At 42.0% G+C, this 18,441-nt stretch overlaps 1 protein-coding gene across 1 annotated transcript in view; it reads left to right on the forward strand.

Moving 5' to 3' along the window:
- The window catches only part of TRABD (TraB domain containing), a 60,407-nt gene that overhangs the window by 32,068 nt on the left and 9,898 nt on the right, over nt 1–18,441 (forward strand). Inside the window, 4 exon segments of the mRNA XM_029615817.1 lie at nt 5,058–5,066; nt 8,071–8,200; nt 14,338–14,510; nt 17,744–17,855. Of these exon segments, the coding sequence (XP_029471677.1) occupies nt 5,058–5,066; nt 8,071–8,200; nt 14,338–14,510; nt 17,744–17,855 (424 nt within the window).

Below are 18,441 nucleotides of genomic sequence, written 5' to 3' on the forward strand. Positions count from 1 at the left end.
AAAAAATAAATTTAAAATCGGCCTATGGCTCGCGGTCGGAAGACGGACACTCAATTATGCCGGCGTCCGTTTTCCGAACCCGTGGCTGTCAGTGGGTTTGAGAACAGACGCCGGCAAAATTGAGTGTCGGTTGTCAAACCCTCTGACAGCCACTGCTCCTGTCAAAAAGGAGGCGCTAGGGACGCGCTAGTGTCCCTAGCGCCTCCTTTTACCGCGGGCCCTAATTTGCATAGGCCACCCTCCTGAATTGCACGCCCAGGAGAGTGGTCTGTGTGCGCATCGGGAGAGCGGGGCGCTTGCTGGTTTTTTCTGTATCGGCCTGAGTGTATACCACCTGTTATAAGACTCATGAGGCAATCTCCTCATTCTGCAGCTTCTGTTCCCACATCTGGCATCCTTGCTGCCTCTGATCAGGTGACATGGATCAGATTTAAATTTGCAAATAATCACAAAGACCTTTAGACCAATGTTGCCCAAAGCACATCTACTTTAATAAAAATGTGTGGCACGCCACCCTGTACAGAGCAGGCAGTGTGGACATGGAGAAGACTCATGGCCAAAAGAAGAGCGAAGGAAGCTCCATCAGTATCTCTTTCAAACTTTAAAACAAAGGAAGAGTGGAGAAGATGCACAAGAACCCATCAAAATGGACCAGTTCCCTTTTATATACAGGCACAGGAGAACGGAGAAGTTGGTGTGAGGCAGGCAGCTGACTCTGTTACCTTGACTGCTACATGCGGCTGCTGGATTGTCTTTTGCTGTGCTGCTCCCAGCACTCAGTGAGTCTCATTGCAGTGCTTGATGTATATTCTCCCGTCTCACTCAGCCTGGGGATAAAGCAGAGGCAGGAAGGATTGAAAAAATGAGGCGTGGAGGAGATGATCTGTGTAATGTTGTAGTGCACAAAGCAGAACCCAGGTACTCATGCCCCAAATGCTGACCATTAATAGCAGACTCCAATGCTCATGCTATAAACTAGAAAGAAAAGACATGTATGATTTACACATGTTCTGAGAAAGGAGTTGCTACACATTTAAGAGCCATGCTGTGAGGTTGCTGAGAGTAGAACCCATGTGCTGGGCTGGGTTTGAGCATCAGGCAGTGGTGGACTTTTCTGCAGCACGCCTGATCAGGTCTGAAGGCACACCAATGTGCCGTAGCACACTGATTGGGAACACTATGTTAGAATATGAAGGAAACTGTCTCAACTGAAACCCTTCTTTTAACAAAAAAGAATAAAAACAAAATGGAGGGATATGATTCTCTTTTATATAGTATAGTGATTCCTAAACTTTTTTTTTTTAAACCAAGGATCCCTTTGGCATTTGACTACATTTCAAGAATTCTTTCTTCCTCATAGTTCTGTAGGTCAGTCCAGACAAGTGGGGATTTATCCCCCTATCAGTACATGAAAGCAGAGGGCAAATATTTTTGACTTGACATCTTCACTGTATAACCTGGTGCAGCAGGGAAGGCATAAGTATTTCTCTGCCTCCAGCAGCTATGCAAAATCCAGGACAGCAAGAAAAAGCAGAGGAGGAAGGCGACTGGGGGCAACGGTCTATTAGGCCATAATCCATCAAGACCATGGAACATAGATATCAAGTCAGATGGAACACAAACATGATGGCAGACTACTGCTGGTGTTTACAACATGACAACCCTGATCATAACTATTCCAGAGCATCCAAAAGAGAAAATTTCTCCCTAACAATGAAAATTTACATAACTATTGCTCTCTTGGTTAGACGACACTCATTTTTTGCATGAAACAAATATATTACGTGCTATCGCTTCTTCAGAACTTATTACCCTTGATATTTGACTTTATAATCTTTAATCAAACATTTCTCATTTGTGAAAACATTTGCATATTTTTTTACTTCATATTTGGAATTAGCACCTTTCATTTGGGTAAAATCAGCAAAAATAATTAGGTCATCAGAAAACTTTTTTTCAAAGGAAGACCAGTGTTATCTTTTAATCTGAGGAGTTATTCCATTATGCTGACAAGGCAGACATAGGGAATCTAGTGAGATCAGACCATTGCTTAGTAACATGCATATTTGGGAATCAAAATAGAGCTAATGCTCCAGTGAACTGGCAGATACCACATTGGTTGGGTAAGGATTCCAACTTTAGGTTGTTCTTGAAATCAAGATGGAATGTATTTGAAGAGGAAATGCTCAACATTAAAAATGATTCGATCCTCTTCTGGGAGACTGCGAAAGCGGTAATGTGTGGAGAGATAAGCTATGCTGTGTCCCAGTGGAGGAAATGGAATAAAGATATTTTTAGATTTAAAGAAATGTTTGCAGTATTTTAAAAATCAGATTAATCATGTGCAGTCTTAAGAATGGAAAGTTAGGTTTAGGGAAACAAGTTGTGGAATGATTTCCTACACCAAAGGGTGTGTAAGGGGTCGGTTTTTTTATTTAAGCAGAAATTATTTCATTATGGCTATCGTTCAGGTCATATGTTTACAAATATGAGGAGAAGTCAAAGGCAGTTGACTTGTTTGTTGTCTTAACAATATGAAGGGGGCTTGGATTACTTCTAGTGAAGGGATTGGTCAAGTATTTTAAGTAATTTTACCAAAAATTGTATACTAAAGAATTTACAGATGATGAACGCAACAGGAGATTTTTGGAGGATGTCCATCTTCCTAAGGTGAATGAGGATAAGCTAGAGAGCCTTAATAGATTAATTTCTGAGCACAAAGTTGCTTTAATAAGAAAGCTGTTCAAATATCTTGCTCCAGATGGGCTTTCAGCCCTGTTTTATAAGTTACTGCAGAATTCTAGAACAATCTTGCTAACAGTTATTCAGATTTATGATTACTAATGAATCAATGCTGGAAACCATGAAGTTAGCATCCATAGTGGTTCTGCCTAAACCTGGTAAAGATCCTGCAAATCCAGGATCTTGTAGGCCTATCTCATTGAATCAAGATGTAAAAAATATGCAAAAATTATTGCTAATAGGCTTAAAATGATTATGCCAAAATTGATTTCCCCAGAACAAACTGGCTTTCTTCATGGAAGAAAAACTTCAATAAACATAAGATTATTGTTGGCAATAATGTACCTACTGTCATTTGAAAGATCCAGTGAAGTTTCAATGCAGAGAAAGCATTCAACAGGGACAATTTGTATTGGTGGAATTTGGCTTTTTGGGGATATTTATAAAGCGATAAGGTTATTGTATAGCAACCCAAAAGCTCAGATATGTATTAATGGTATTACATCTGGAAGTTTTGAGTTGGGTAGAGGTACTTTAGAGAACCCCTTACTTTGAAGATGAAGCAAAATCAGCCCATAAAAGGAATAGGCAGTGGGAGATCAAAATGATCCTATTCACTGCCGATATGCTGATGACAGTGACTCATGCCTGGACCACTCTTCCATTGATTTCGGAAATTATAACAGTGTTTGGGAGTTTCTCGGTTTTAAAATTAAATTTGACGAAATCAGAAACAATGGACATAATGGGGAATCTAAAAGATAATTGGCCAGAATTCCCATTACTATGGGCAGGGGAAACTATACGATATTTGGGGGTCAAAGTTCATAAAAATCCAAAAGGATGGTATAATTTTTAACATTCAGCCTATTCAGGAATGTAGGAAGAAATTGGAGTTGGATGCATTTTTCATTGTCTTTAATGGATAGGGTGGCACTGATTAAAATGATTCTGATCCCAAAGTTTCTGTATATAATGCAGTTGGTCCCACTTATGCTTCTGAAAAAGGATATTCAGTTGATGCAAAGGCTGTGCTCTGCTTTTATATGAAGGATGAACAGAGCAAGGTTAAACATGAAGTGTCTAATGATGCCAAGGATATGGGGGGGATTGGGGGCATTGGGTTTTCAAACTTGCATTTCTATAATGTAGCCTGCAGCGTACAAATATTTAAAGACTGGCTTATGGATGGTTCTCAAAGTGAAATCTCAGGCCTGGAGGGAACATGTTGAGCCATATAGTAAGCATTAGGTTATTCATGCTAAGAATAAATCCATTGCCGATACATATCACAATTAATTGTGAGTACTATGTAAAAAGAGTGGAGATTCACCAGGAATCTTAGGGTTGGATTGGGAAAGGTCGCTTCTTTTACCTTTGAGAAATCCAGATTTTCCCTTGGGAAATATGAATCTGTTTCCAGAAGCTAAAAGCCTTGGGGATTGTAACAATTCAATCATTTATTAATATACTCGTTGGGGATATAAATCTTTTGACCTTATAGTTGCAAGCATTTACATCTCACTGATAAAGAATATTTTGCATCCATGCAACTCAGAAGTTATATTGACAATATCAAGAAGCTTGGTACTTGAGGTTTATTCAATGGACCCTTCTACCGCCTGATGCAGCTTTTAAAAAAAAAAAATATATATATTTATATATCAGTTGAAGTTCTATTTGTATACATTTTTGCATGATAATTCTGACTATTCTAGATTACCAACCTTGGCAGATATATGGGCTGCTGATGTGAAATGATGATATGCATGCTTGTGGTACTCTCATTAGTAAAGCAGTTAATGCTGTAATATATAGGGAGATCCATTTAACATCTTGCATCAAATAATATTTTGGCCATTCCAGGCTTACAAGGTGAAGATGACACCCTCAGATAAGTGTCTTAAGTGTTTTCAGCCTGCAGCGACATTAATACACTGCCTATGGGATTGTGAGATGATACATATATTCTGGCAGAAGTTTAGTTTTTCACTTCTCTTCCTTGCTATCTTTCTTTGGACAACAGTGTTTTGTATTTTGAGACATATGGGACGTCCACAACAACAACTTAAAAATCTCTCAAAAATGGCTTTTGATTAAGTGGTGTACTGTGGCTCTTAAATTCATTCTATTTAAATGGTTGGATTGCACAGGCCCAATGTCACAGGATGGAGAGTTGCAATACTAGATTTATTTTTGTTAACAAGGAAATCGGTGGAGTTGGGGGGTCTTCAGGAAATGCATGCTATTTTGGCAAATTTGGGACTCTTTTTTTGTGAAAGCTTTACCAGAGCATTTGAAAGGGAAAGTTTGAGCAGAAAAGTGTCTGAAATGCCAACAGTGGATGATTAGAGGTCAGTGATTACAGTGTGGACAGGATGAGGTCTGCTTCGATGTGAATTGCTTCAACTGCGAATGTCTATTTGCATTTTGCATTCTACCATTATGAACTGGACATGCTCAGCAATCTCTGCTTGTTGGGGGGAGGGTGGGAACTGATAGATACAGATGATTGTTGCTGTTTGTCACTATTTTTTATACTATGGTTTGTTATTGAAAATGATTGTTAAAATAATTTTTTGAGTTATGATAAAATGTTTGAAACAAATTCTTCACATAAAAACAAAATTATAAAAAAGACCAGAGAAAAATCTCACTCCTTCCCCCACCTTCTTGCCAATAACACCCCCTATTAGGAAAACAGAACAGGCAAGGCTACTATAGATCCCTACACAGAAATTACATGCTAGGTAGCAGAATTATTTCATTTCAGTCACACATGCAGAACCTCACCAAATACAGAATGAAGAGAATATTGAAAAGTATATACGGAAGCATGCAGATAAAAACTGAATTAGAAACTGCAACAAGCCTCAGAAAACACAAAATAACAAAATTAAGAAATATAAAACATCAATTATAATAGTAAAACTATGCCAACATTGCTGATGAACATCCAATAATTACTCATACACATTTTTTTTTTTTTTTATTTTCCAAACACTAATAAAATATTTCAAAATAGCAGACACTTCAAATAACACCCAATAATTAAAACGTATAATGATAAAAAGAAAAACCTGCTTTGCCATACATGGGAACTTTTTGATTTCCAGTCACTGAGAATATAAAAAATTAAAAGGGGTGGGATAGGATACCCACACACCTTTTCTCTTCCACATGCAATCACACATATGCGCGCTCTCTCTCTCTCCCCACACATGCAGTCAAGCTCGCGTGCCCAATGGCAGGCGCTGGATGGTTCTGGTGAGGAGCACATTGATCACATGTGGGATGAAGTGGGCTTGAGATTAATAGAGATGCCAAGGGGCCCCCTATTTCAATACCCAGTTCATTCACTCCCTCCCTGGTCCATTCATTCTTTCCTCCCCCCCCCCCCCCCCCCCCATGGCCATCCCTGATTCATGCACTCACCTGTCACCATCCTAAAACAGGAGGAGGAGAACATGGCCTTGCAGCTGCTCAGGCGCTTCCTCCATCCTCCCCTGCCAGGGTCTGATTGGCACTCTTAGAAACCACATTCAAAGTGCGACACAGGGACCCCATAGGGGAGGAAGCAGCTGCAAGGCCACGTTCTCCTCCTGTTTTAGTGTAGTGGTGGGTGAGTTAAAGAAAAAAAAAATCCAGAGTGGGGGTAGCTGTCCTGCTGCCACCAATGCTTTTGCATGAATGAAAAGGGATTACGGTCACCAATATTTTTATTTTGAGGGTCTCTGACCTCTTCTGTGCTGCAATAGTTTCTTTCTTCAGCCCGAAGGGTTGAGAATCCCTCAGGCACATCAGCAGTGTGCCGCTGTGGTTATGTGTGAGAGAGGGAAGGAGTCTCAGCGTGATAGCCTGCAACTCAGCTGCCGTGTGCCAGTAAAACTGCAGTGGCATGTGTGCCATAAGTTGCCAACCCCTGCCATAGAGAATAAGAATCAAATGAAGGACTCTCTTCCTTTCCTTTTTGCCTTTTACCAAAAGGCCACAAGCAAGATGTGATCCAAGCAAGGTGAACAGAGATTATGCTCATTACTATTCATTCCCCAATTAGGGATCTAATATGACTCTTATTTGCAATATTTTTTGTCAGGTTCCAGGAGAAGCTGCTGTTCTTTAGCTTGGGCAAAGAGACTACTGACAGGTCCCTCTCTCTATAGCCTGGTGGAGCAGGGAAGATCAAATCAAAATATTTTGATCTCTGCCTCCATCTGCTGGTAGGGGGGGATAAATCCCACTTGTCTGGACTGGTTGTTAGGACTCAAGGAAAGGCAATTAGCAAGTAAGATCTAATCAAACCTCTGTGTCCCATCAGACACACATCAATGGTGGCAGTGGTATGCTTCCTCTCTCAGGCTAGTCAGTAAATCTGGGACTATCACAACATACGGAGGACCATACTCTAGGAGCCACTATCATAGGGCTTTATCAAGCATTGTTGGAGGAGGGGTTCCACTGAGATTAAAAATTAAAATGTAATTCAAGAAAGAGATTTCTTTCTGCTGAAATGAGATGCTGCAGAACAGTTCTAGCCACACTGGGACACATTTAAAAGTGAGTCTGATAAGCTCCTAGATGCTCAGTGAGGTCAGTATTCAAAACTGGACGATTAAGTAACTTAGCCGGTTAGAACCTGTCCTGCTAAGTTCCGATGTATATTCAGCGGCACGGCTGAGCACTTAGTCGTATGTCTAACCGGCTAAGTTTAGCCCTCTATATCTTGCTTAGCCGTACAACTTGTGCGGCTATGTCCAAATATTGGCGGTTAGCCGCGTAAGTTGTACGGCTAACTTGCTCTGCCTACTGCCTGTCCACAACTTATGCAGCTAACCTTTTAGCTGTTTAAGGAACTTTTTATGGCTAGCAGCAGCCTCTGAACATGGGCGCACATTCAGCAGCCACTACTTAGCCGCATAAGTCCCTCTTATACAGCTAGATAATGCTGAATGGGCTTTGAATATTGTCCTCAATATTTCCCGGTATGCTGACTGTGGAATGCATTGCTCCAGGAGTTTTCTATAATGTTTTGGGGGTAGAAGTCTGCTCTGCAGAAGGAACTTCTTTACCTGTCACATAAAACAATTTGAATTCTGCATATAATTTTACCTTCTTGTGGTCTATTGTACATAAACAGTCATCCAAACAAGAGTATTGTGCAGGAGGTTGACTGCTTTGGGTGACCTCTTTTGGAGCCAGGAATGTAGCTAGAAATGTGATAGATAAATGTGTGCTGGTATCTGCTTTACAATCACTGTCTGTAAATTGTACTGTTGCCGCTCCTGATATGGCAATAACAAATCCCTCTTCTGTTGCAGGCTTGTAAAGTGCCTTTCTGTAAGTTTCACCTTGGAGACAGACCCATCCCTGTCACGTTTAAGAGAGCAATTGCTGCACTTTCTTTTTGGCAAAAAGTCAAATTGGCTTGGGGCCTCTGCTTTTTATCTGACCCTATCAGGTATGAAAATTTGATGGTTTGTTTGCCCAGGCTTTTTCTTGCTTCTGGATGGGCAGTGAATAGAGAGACTGATGGTGCTGGGATCCCTCTGATGCTTTAGGTGTGGTACTTTAAATAAAAGGGACCCGGGCCAGGATTGGGAAATAATGGCCATTAATTTACAGACCTGGTTCTATGGCAAAGATACAAAGTGATGCAAGAGATACTCTGCATCTACTATGGCATCAATTTAATTTTCCTCTGTGGTGCAGCAGCAAAACCATGCAAAGTAAATAGGAGACTGAAGAAGTATGAAATAGAAGTTTGTTTGTTTTTAAATTGGGACATGCACAGAAATATACTTATGTTTTCTTACACACATAATGATAGTTCATTTATAATTTCCTTGCGTGTAGCCAGATGGATTCAGGAGTAATGGGTTATGCTCCCCTGGATGGAGGCAGAGTCAGGTTTCAAAGGTGATTTCACCCTAGATACTGCTCTGCAGTGACCTCAGCCCTTCAATATTTCTTCGTCTCCAGCAGATGGTGGATGCACTTCTCCCTATGGAGATTGCTGTATTTTGTTTGGAGGAAGAAAGTCTACTTTTTAAATTGGAGAAAAAAATTGAGCCCCGCTCTCCTGCGTTGATACCTAAAGGTCCTTCCCCAGGAGGTGATTTCCGAGAACCCTCAGAGATGTGCCTTGGTCCAGTAGCTGGTTCCCAGCGTGGACTTTGCTGCTTAAGCAGCTGAAAGGCTGCGGGTGCAGGAAGCCGAGCACGGTGGTGACTCCAAAGCCCTCTCCCTCTGCAGCTAGAGACAGTCTTTCTGTATTCAGCCAGTAAGCGCTGAGCCCAGGTAAGTTTAAAAAAAAAAAAAGGATTTACCTTCCGCTTTGGAGGGGTTTCAGTAAAACTTCCTCAGCTCTTCTTGCTCGGCGCGCCATACCGACGATGGTCCCAATCCCGTTGGGCTAAGGGGAAGTGGGCTTCCGAGTGGGTTGAGCGGCTTCCCGATGGGCTAGGGCCCTGCTTTAGGCTTGGTAGGCTGCGGCAGCACCATCTTGCGTGCCTTTGTGCATGCTGTATTGCCCTTCATAGAGTGTGGAATGTGCAGTTTGTGTTGGCTTTGTGTACTCGCTGTGCACATTACGTCAAGCACATACATACATGCACAACTTACTAAGTGCAGAATACAAGTAAAGCTGGGCAGCCCATGTAGGTGCCCAAATTCTGTATGCATAAAATTTTAAGTATAAGCCGACTGAAAACGCAGTTATTGTCACAGATGGCACAGCAGCAAAAAAACATAAGTGCCTTTCTGTCTGTGCTGCTTGTCATATTAGGGCTGCATAGTCTGACTTGGATTCTTGCTTATGTCAGCACTGTGAGGAAGCCCAGGGAGAGTTGGCCTCCCTGGACTTTGCTAAACCCGGCTCCTCCCATTCAGAGGATGGGTCAGCTAGAGCTTTAACTGGAAGTACTCCGGGTCTGGATCATCCATGGGAGAGGGAAATTCGGTGGCAGCTACCCCAGTACCTTCTGGGCTAGGCATGGACCCGGCTGCCTTTTCTTGGGTAGAATTTTTTCAAAGCCTTTGTACAGATGCAGTCTGCTACCTCACTTGCCCCTGTCCGGATGGAACCTCAGTTGGTAAGCCCTCCCTCTCCCAGTCCTATCGGCAGACCTCAAGGCATGCCTCGCCTCACCAAGAGTATCCCTGCCAGGGTCCTGGACAGCACGGATGAAGAGGAGGATACAGATTCCTTGGAAGATGGGGAAATTCCCCCTGGTTTAGAACCATATTGGACCACGTTACGCTTTTCCATAGAGATGAATTTCCGGCCCTGGTTTCCCAGACCCTGAAAATGATGGGAGTTCCTGGGGCAGACTCTATGATGGAACCAAAGAAGGAATACCATTCTGATTTCCCTATGGAAAACTTCTTGCTAATTTCCAGTACTGGAAGCCATCCAGGAATTGACTGATCTGGAATGTGATGCCCCAGAAGCAAGTTTTAAAGGTGGACGAGGGTTAGAAGCTCTATACCCACTGGATCCAGCAGCGAGAGAATATTTGTATTTCCCTGAAGTGGATGCACTGGTCTGTGCCCTCTCTAAGCAAACTACTATCCCAGTGGAGGGAGAAGCAGCCTTATAGGATGTGCACAATAGACGGGTGGAGTCCATTCTTAAACAGGCCTTTGACGCAATAGCAATGACTTTACAGATTGCTTCTTGTTGTGCCCTGGTAGCTCATTCATGCCTGCTCCTCTCTCAGGAGGTGGATGACTTGGGGACTTATTCCAGAGTGGTTATGGAACCCTCTGCCACCTTTTTAGCTGACACTGGCTCAGACCTAGACTGTACCTTGGCCAGAGGCGTGGCCTCAGTGGTGGCTGCCAGAAGACAGTGATGGCTGCGGAATTGATCAGCAGGCACAACCTCCAAGGCAAATCTCACAGAGATGCCCTTTAAAGGATCACTCCTCTTCAGAAGCAAATTGGAAAAGCTGGCCAGTGAATCTCTGGGTCCCCGGTTACCAGAAGATGAGAGAGCAGTTACAGCTTCCCTTGCCTATGAGGGGTCTAGCCACAGGCTCCCACACTTTCGCCCCTACAGAAACTCAACATTTCAGAGGTCTCTGTCCTTTTTGGAGCTGACAGCCCAAGAGAGGGGCAGGCTCGGATTCAGGTTCATCCCGAACCCCCCCCCCCCCCCCCCCCATATGAAATTTTGTCAACCCACCCTTGGAACGAGGAGATAAGGGGTTGAGATCACTTCAGACAAATGGGTATTGGAGGTCATATGAGAAGGATATGCACTGGAATTTCGCAGGACTCCTTGGCACATATTCATGATATGCCCTTGCCACTCCCAGCACAAGAAGCAGGCAGTGGAGACTACCCTGTTAAGGCTCCTCAAGATGAGGGCTATAATCCCAATATCTGTGCCCCAGGAAAATACATGGAGTTATTTCATCTATTTCACTGAACCCAAGAAGGAAGGTTCCTTTTGCCCCATCCTAGACCTCAAGAATCTCAATCGACATCTACGAGTGATTCATTTCTGCATGGAAACCCTACACTCTGTGATAATGGCTGTACAATCAGGAGAGTTCTTAACCTCCCTGGACCTATCCGAGGCCTACCTACAGATTCCAATCCATGAAGAACATAGTTTCCTATGCTTTGCGGTACTGGGTCGCCATTATCAGTTTTGGGCACTGCCCTTTGGCCTGGCCACCGCCCCCAGGACATTTTCCAAGATCATGGTGGTCATAGCAGCATTGAGAAAAGAGGGAATCCCGGTGCACCCGTACTTGGCCGACTGGTTGATACAGGCAAAGTCCATGGAAGAGAATCTCTGGGTGGCCAACAGGGTGACATCTTTGCTTCAGGAACTCTGTTGGGTCATAAACCTGGACAAAATCAGTCTCAAACCCTCCCAGTCCTTGGAATATCTGGGAGTCCAATTCGACACTAAGTAGGGCAAGGTCTTCCTTCTGACCACGTGGATAAGGAAGCGAATGTCCCAAGTGCTTCGGTTGATGAGCATGATACACCCGACGGTGTGGAGCTATCTTAAAGTTCTCTGTTTGATAGCGGCAACTCTGGAAGTAGTGCCTTGGGCAAGGGCCCGCATGCGACCACTTCAACACTCTCTGCTGTCACATTGGAACGTGTAGTCTCAAGTCTATTCAACATGCCTCCACTTACCAGTGGAAGTATGCTCATCTGGGCAGGGGTGTACTCCTATCCTCTCTGAGCTGGCTGGTTCTCATGACAGACATGAGCCTCTAGGCTGGGAAGCTCACTGTCAGGAACTGACGGCCTAGGGATGTTGGACCAAGGAAGAGGCCCTCTGGAACATAAACCACCTAGAAGCCCGAGTAGTCAGATTGGTGTGCCTACAGTCCAGCCACATACTCCAAAGTCAAGCGGTCCATGTAGCCTACATAAACCGCCAGGGTGGAACCAAAAGCCAGCAAGTGTCACAGGAGATGGATCTCCTTATGGAATGGGCAGAAATACATCTACAGATTATCTCAGCCTCCCACAAGAAAAGACAACGCCAGAGCAGAATTTTTAAGCAGGGAGAGTCTGGATCCAGGAGAGTGGGCGTTGTCGTCCAAAGCCTTTTAGCTGATGATAGACTGTAGGGGTCTCCTGTCCATCAACCTGCTGGCCCATCTCACAGTGCAAAGGTTCCCCAATTCTTCAGTTCCAGAAGAGATCAATGGTTCCTGGGGATCGACGCTCTCATTCAGACCTGGCTGGAAGAGGAGTTGCTATACGCCTTTCCTCCATGGCCCCTGGTGGGAGGATCATTCGCAGAATCGAACGCCACAGAGGATTAGTCCTCCTAGTAACTCTAGATTGGCCCAGGTGTCCATGTTATGCGGACATGCAGAGACTCCTGGTGGAGATCCCTTTGTACCTCCCCCCCACACACACACACACACAGAGGGACCTATTACAGCAGGGCTCAGTCCTTTTTGAGGATACAACTTGATTCTGTCTTACAGTTTGGCCCTTGAGAGGGAAGGGATTGCCCCTTACTCCGCGTGTATGGAAGTTCTCTACGTCCCTAGCGTATGTGCAGGTCTGGAGAGTATTTGAGGCCTGGTGCGAGGAATACTGTTTCCCCTCGGATGGTCAAAATCCCACTAATTCTGTAATTTTTGCAGGACGGCTTGAATAAAGGCTTGACTCTTAACTCTTGAAGGTCTAGATAGCGGCGCTCTCTCCTGTTTTTAGGGGCGAGGTGAAATGAACCTGCCTGCAGCTCATCCGGACGTGGCCCGTTTTCTGAAAGGGGTGAAGCACCTCTGGCCACCCCTATGGTGGCCAGTTCCCTTGCGGAATTTTAATCTAGTATTCACTGCACAGTCTTTCCTTGCATTTATTAACCTTGAAAGCGGTGTTCCTGGTAGCTACATGCATGGCACATCGCATCTCCGAGCTACAGGTATTGTCGTGTCAGGATCTGTTCCTCTGGATAACTTCTGGAGCATTACAGCTTTGTATTGTTCCATCTTTCTTGCCCAAGGTAGTCTTGTACTGGCTGGTATTTTTTTCTTAGAGCCCTTGCCCCCCTCCTACAACTTCATTTGGTTACAGTGTTAATGGAGCTCAGCCGGATCAGACAATCCTGTAGCTTCAATTTGCATACATTTGCTGCTGCATCACAAGAGAGGCTAAAAGGTTTGCAGAAGGATCTCATCATAGTTTTGAAGTAGAAATGAATTTTCTGTGTTTACAGTGAAAATATTTCATACCTCTGGGATTCTTCTTTACTCAGATTCCAAGTTTCAAATCTAATTGTGATACAGTATTTGTGTGCATAAGCGAACACGCAGAGACTGCTTTGGATTTCTACTCTGATAGTTATGTGCGAATACTTCCAGTGCAAGAAAACGCAAGCTTCACAGATTTTATAACCATATACATGTATATTTTACCTGCAAAATAATCATGACACTGCATGAATAAATGCCCAGAACTGAACGCAGAAGCAGATATTTATAAAGTATTCACATATACTGTTTTTTGAAAATACTTATGAGTAGACGTGGAATTGCCAGTTTGCAGTTACCTTGGCCAGTTCAGCTAGACCCTCTAGCACCTTACCCTGAAACCCCACCAGTTCACCCACAACTCCCACCCAAAAACTGCAAACAGGTTTGAAAGTGTTCAAATAATTTCAGTAATGTATATATGTATATATCTTACAAAATAGCAACTACTGTACATACGTCTTCACTCACCCTTGGAATGCCCCTACACCGCCTATCTTTTCCCTAGTAAAATGTATGAACAAAACTGAAAATACATGCCTACGCTCAAGATTTATAAAATAGCGTATATGTGCATTCGTGCTACTATAATAGGCAGAGCACCTTTGAAAATTCACCTTCCAGTAACTTGAAGCATCATAGGGTGCCTGCCACCCCTGATGAATTTGATGTTCAGGCTAGATAATTTGCATTCCAAGCACAGCTTTTCTTGCTAATGAACTTATTTTCTCATTAGTACAGTCTGGAATGTAAGCAGATTACTTCCGGTACTGCATGGAAGATTTAACTGATGATCAAGGGGTTCTTTTATATTTATGTTGAACTCTGTGCAGGCACTGAATGTGTTGCTCTCTTTCAGTAAGGATGATGTAGAGAAATGTAAACAGAAGGACCTCCTGGAACAGATGATGGCAGAAATGATTGGAGAATTTCCTGATCTTCATCGAACGATAGTCTCTGAGAGAGATGTTTACTTAACGTACATGCTGAAGCAAGCCGCCAAGCAGACAGAACTACCTCGTGCTTCAGAAAGTAAATACTAACATTTAAATCAGAAAATCAGTTCTAAAGAGTCCAGATGTATCTTGCAGTTTCAGGAAATCTTGGTCATTTGCTAAAGTCTAAGCCTATTAACAGGCATTATTGTAGGTTTTCTTTGTAGGCTGATGAACTTATGGTTAGGAATGGAAAACTTGTCTGGATATTTTTGTGCAACATTATAATCTATTGCATTTTTAAGTTTTATTTATTTAATGTATTTATTAAGCTCTTATATACCGTCGTTCAGACTGGCCATCACAACTGTTTCCATGTATAAAACATAACAATAGATAAAGAGCAATTAATCCTAAAATATGGTAAATAAAAAACAAAATATACAATAGGCAAATAAAACAAAATAAAATACAATCATAAAAACAAATTAAAATAATTAAAATGCTATAGATTTCTCCCACTCAGTTGTTAAAAATTAAGTGCCTCATGTTATGTAAAAATACTTAAAATAGTATAAAATAGCTCTTAGTCATTTCTTCCAAATGCGGTTCCGAAAAGCAAGGTTTTCAAATTCTTTTTGAATGATTTTCTTTCTGCTTGGGTCCTTAACTCAACAGGCATCTCGTTCCATAGTTTTGGGCCAGCGAGGGAGATACATCTCTCTCTTACTTGACTAAGATGGGCTGATTTAACTGAAGGTATTGTTAGCATTCCTGTATTGGCTGATCTCAAGTTTCTCTGGGGTTTGTGTAATCTAATTGCCATGTTTAACCAATCCGTTTGTTCTCCATAGATTATTTTGTGTAAAATTCAGAGTAGTTTATACTGTATGCGATATCTTGCGGGTAACCAGTGAAGTTTTTGCAATATGGGTGTGATGTGATCACTCTTTTTTGACCCCGTTAAAATCCTAGCTGCAGCGTTTTGTAAAATTTGTGACGGGCATATTGTTGAGTCTGGCAGGCCTAATAACAGGGAATTACAATAATCAGTATTTAAAAAAAATTAAAAGCTGCAGTATTGTTCTAAAATCCTCCTCCATTAATAGTGGCTTTAGCCGCCTCAGTATCATTAGTTTGCCATAACCTTCTTTAATTTTAGCTGTAATATGCTTTTTTAGATTGAGTTCTGTATCTATTATTATACCGAGATCTCTAGCCTGATCTGTTGGTTTAATCATTATCATATGAAATGTCCAGAGGGGGGGGGCCTGTCTCATTTTTCTTTCTAGTAGAATTATCTCAGTCTTATTAATGTTTAGGCTCAGTCTCCTATGCGTAAGCAGTTGCTTAATAATATTTAAGTACATGGTTGACAATTTGTATGCCTTTTCCAGAGTTTCCTTTATTGGGATTAAAATCTGAATGTCATCTGTGTAGATAAAATATATTAAGCCTAATCCAGTCAGTAGGCGGCACAAGGGTAACATGTACCCGTTAAACAGAGTAGCTGACAACGCTGAGCCCTGTGGGACACCTGTATCAAGGGGAATTTTATCAGATTTTACATTATTAACTTGGACTATGTAAGAACGATTCTCCAGAAATGATTTAAACCATTGCAGGTTTGTTCCAGATATTTCAATTTCTTGTAATCTATTGAGAAGTATTGTATGGTTAACTGTATCAAAGGCTGCCGAGAGATCTAATAATATTAGAAGGTTGGTTTGTCCACTGTCAAAACCCCTTAGTACCGTATCTGATAATGCAAGCAATAACGTTTCTGTACTAAAGTTTTTCCTGAAGCCAAATTGGCCTGGGAAAAGAATATTTATTCTTTTCCAGGTGCTCTGTTAGCTAAAATTTTAGAGAAAGTAGTTCAAAAACAGCTAAGAATGGAAGATTAGATATTGGTCTAAAATTGTTTAAGATGGTGGGATCTAGATTCTGTCTTTTTTTAAATTGGCTTGATGGTAGCACTTTTTATTACCTCAGAGACTATTGCTTCTTTTAATGAGAGATTTACTATGGCAGTCTCAATTGGAGTGATAGTGTTCGCAATCGCTTTTAACGACAGTATTGTATCTGTATCTAAAGGATGGATTGCAGGATTTAACGTCATTATCAGTTTTTTTATTTCTTCTATTGAGCTTTCTTTAAAACTTGACCATGTATCTACTTCTCAGGTTTGCATATTTATTTCTTGATTTACAATGGGATCCATGCTTTCAATTAGACTAGTTGTCTTATTCTTAAAGAAGTGAGCTATATCATTGCTTCTACTTTCTGGGAGCATATTATTTTGTGCATCTGTTTTTGGTGGGTTCTTAACCATGTTAAATAAGTTTCTTGGATTATGGGTGAATTTTATGAATAAAATATTCCTTTTTTTGCCTGGTTTATCACTTTCTTGAATTTGGATTGAATGGATGATTCCATTTTTTATGCATGATGAAAGAGGCCTTAGGAGTTGGCTTTCATATAACAAATCAGATGATGTAGGTTGCTGAGGTCTACCTCACATCTAGCCCATGGCTTAGCTGTAGCACATACTGAGGTATAGGAGCAAGCCTGTGTGCATATTGCAGAAGGGATGTGACTAGACTTTAAGGAAGCAAGGTTGATCGCTGCTGCAGAATGGTTCAGCCCAGCGGGTTCTTACAGCCCTCGCCTAGCAAGAGGGACCTGAAGTCACATGGGCAACTGAAACATGGGTTAATGGAAGGGAACAGGGGTATGTGGTGCTAGCGCGCATTTCATGGCCCACAAAGCTTTTGACTGAGGAAGGAACGAGGAGTAAAGTTACATAGAGAAATTGGCACATAAAAGCCTAGATTTATCATTTTGCTATAATGATCACCTGTGGGGGGGGTGGAAAAAAGGGGCAGGGGCAATAGTGAGCAGGCAGCCGCATCGCGGTGAGGCGTTTTCGCCCACCTCGGCTGTGGGCGCACTGCACACTGTCACCCCTGCAGCGCCAATGAAATAGGGGTAGATATTTCCAGTAATAATGTGCTGAATATTGTCACCCACAATGCTACTGGCCCCCTTGTTTAACTAAACCCCGCCTAAACTCCTCCCCTGTCCTTCATTTACATTTTACATTCGCGAAGCGGTAGTTATCGCGATAACGCCCTAACGCATGCAATAACGTCCGATCACGATTTGCAAAATGACCCCCCAAGTTAGGCATTGCAAAGAAAAAACAAATTTGGTTTGTCCAGTGGACAGTGTTTACAAGAATGTTCTCCTTGATGTATGTATTCTTTTCATGACTAATAGTGTCTGATGTATCTACATTTATGTATGTGTGTGTTTTTGCTTATGTAGCGGAGCCTAGGAAATATATTCCAGCAGTTGTGGTAGGTGTTGTTGGAATGGGCCATGTTCCTGGAATTGAAAAGAACTGGAGCCATGAATTAAACATCCAGGAAATCATGAGGTATCCTTTTTCTCTACTTTCAATCACAGACTCTAGGAAAAACTAGAACTTTGAATTTAGCTCATTATTTCTACATTGCATGTATAAGGCAGCAAAATAGAGCCCTGTGTTTTTAGATTAGTTGTAATGTAATGTGGAAGCATAGTTAAAATACAATGCAAGGCTTCCAGAGTAGTGTACAGAAAATGATTTGATCTTGGCAAAAATATACTCTTCAGTTTTTGATAGCATTACTAAAATTGAAGTAGGTCTGTGATTTAGAAGTGAGGTCTAATGGAATATTAAATCACATGATTTTAGATTCACCAAACTAACATTTAATCACCAGCTTGGGAAAGGATTTTCAGTGCTATTATTTAACCTACTAAACTTGATCGATTGTCCCAACTGTACTCGTGTGTGTTTAGTCGTCATAACCAATTGATTTCTATTACCAGTTTGCCAAGAAGACTACCTGTTATGGTTAATACAGATTATGAGGAAGGTATTTGACCATATCCTCAGAGTTGACAAGTAAAACCCTCCTTGTTTCCAGCATCTGATCATGTTTATCCCCTATTCAGTATCATCTGTGGACATTTGCTAA

The sequence above is a fragment of the Rhinatrema bivittatum genome, chromosome 9 (assembly GCF_901001135.1).
Source record: "Rhinatrema bivittatum chromosome 9, aRhiBiv1.1, whole genome shotgun sequence".
Classification (NCBI taxonomy): Eukaryota; Metazoa; Chordata; class Amphibia; order Gymnophiona; family Rhinatrematidae; genus Rhinatrema; species Rhinatrema bivittatum.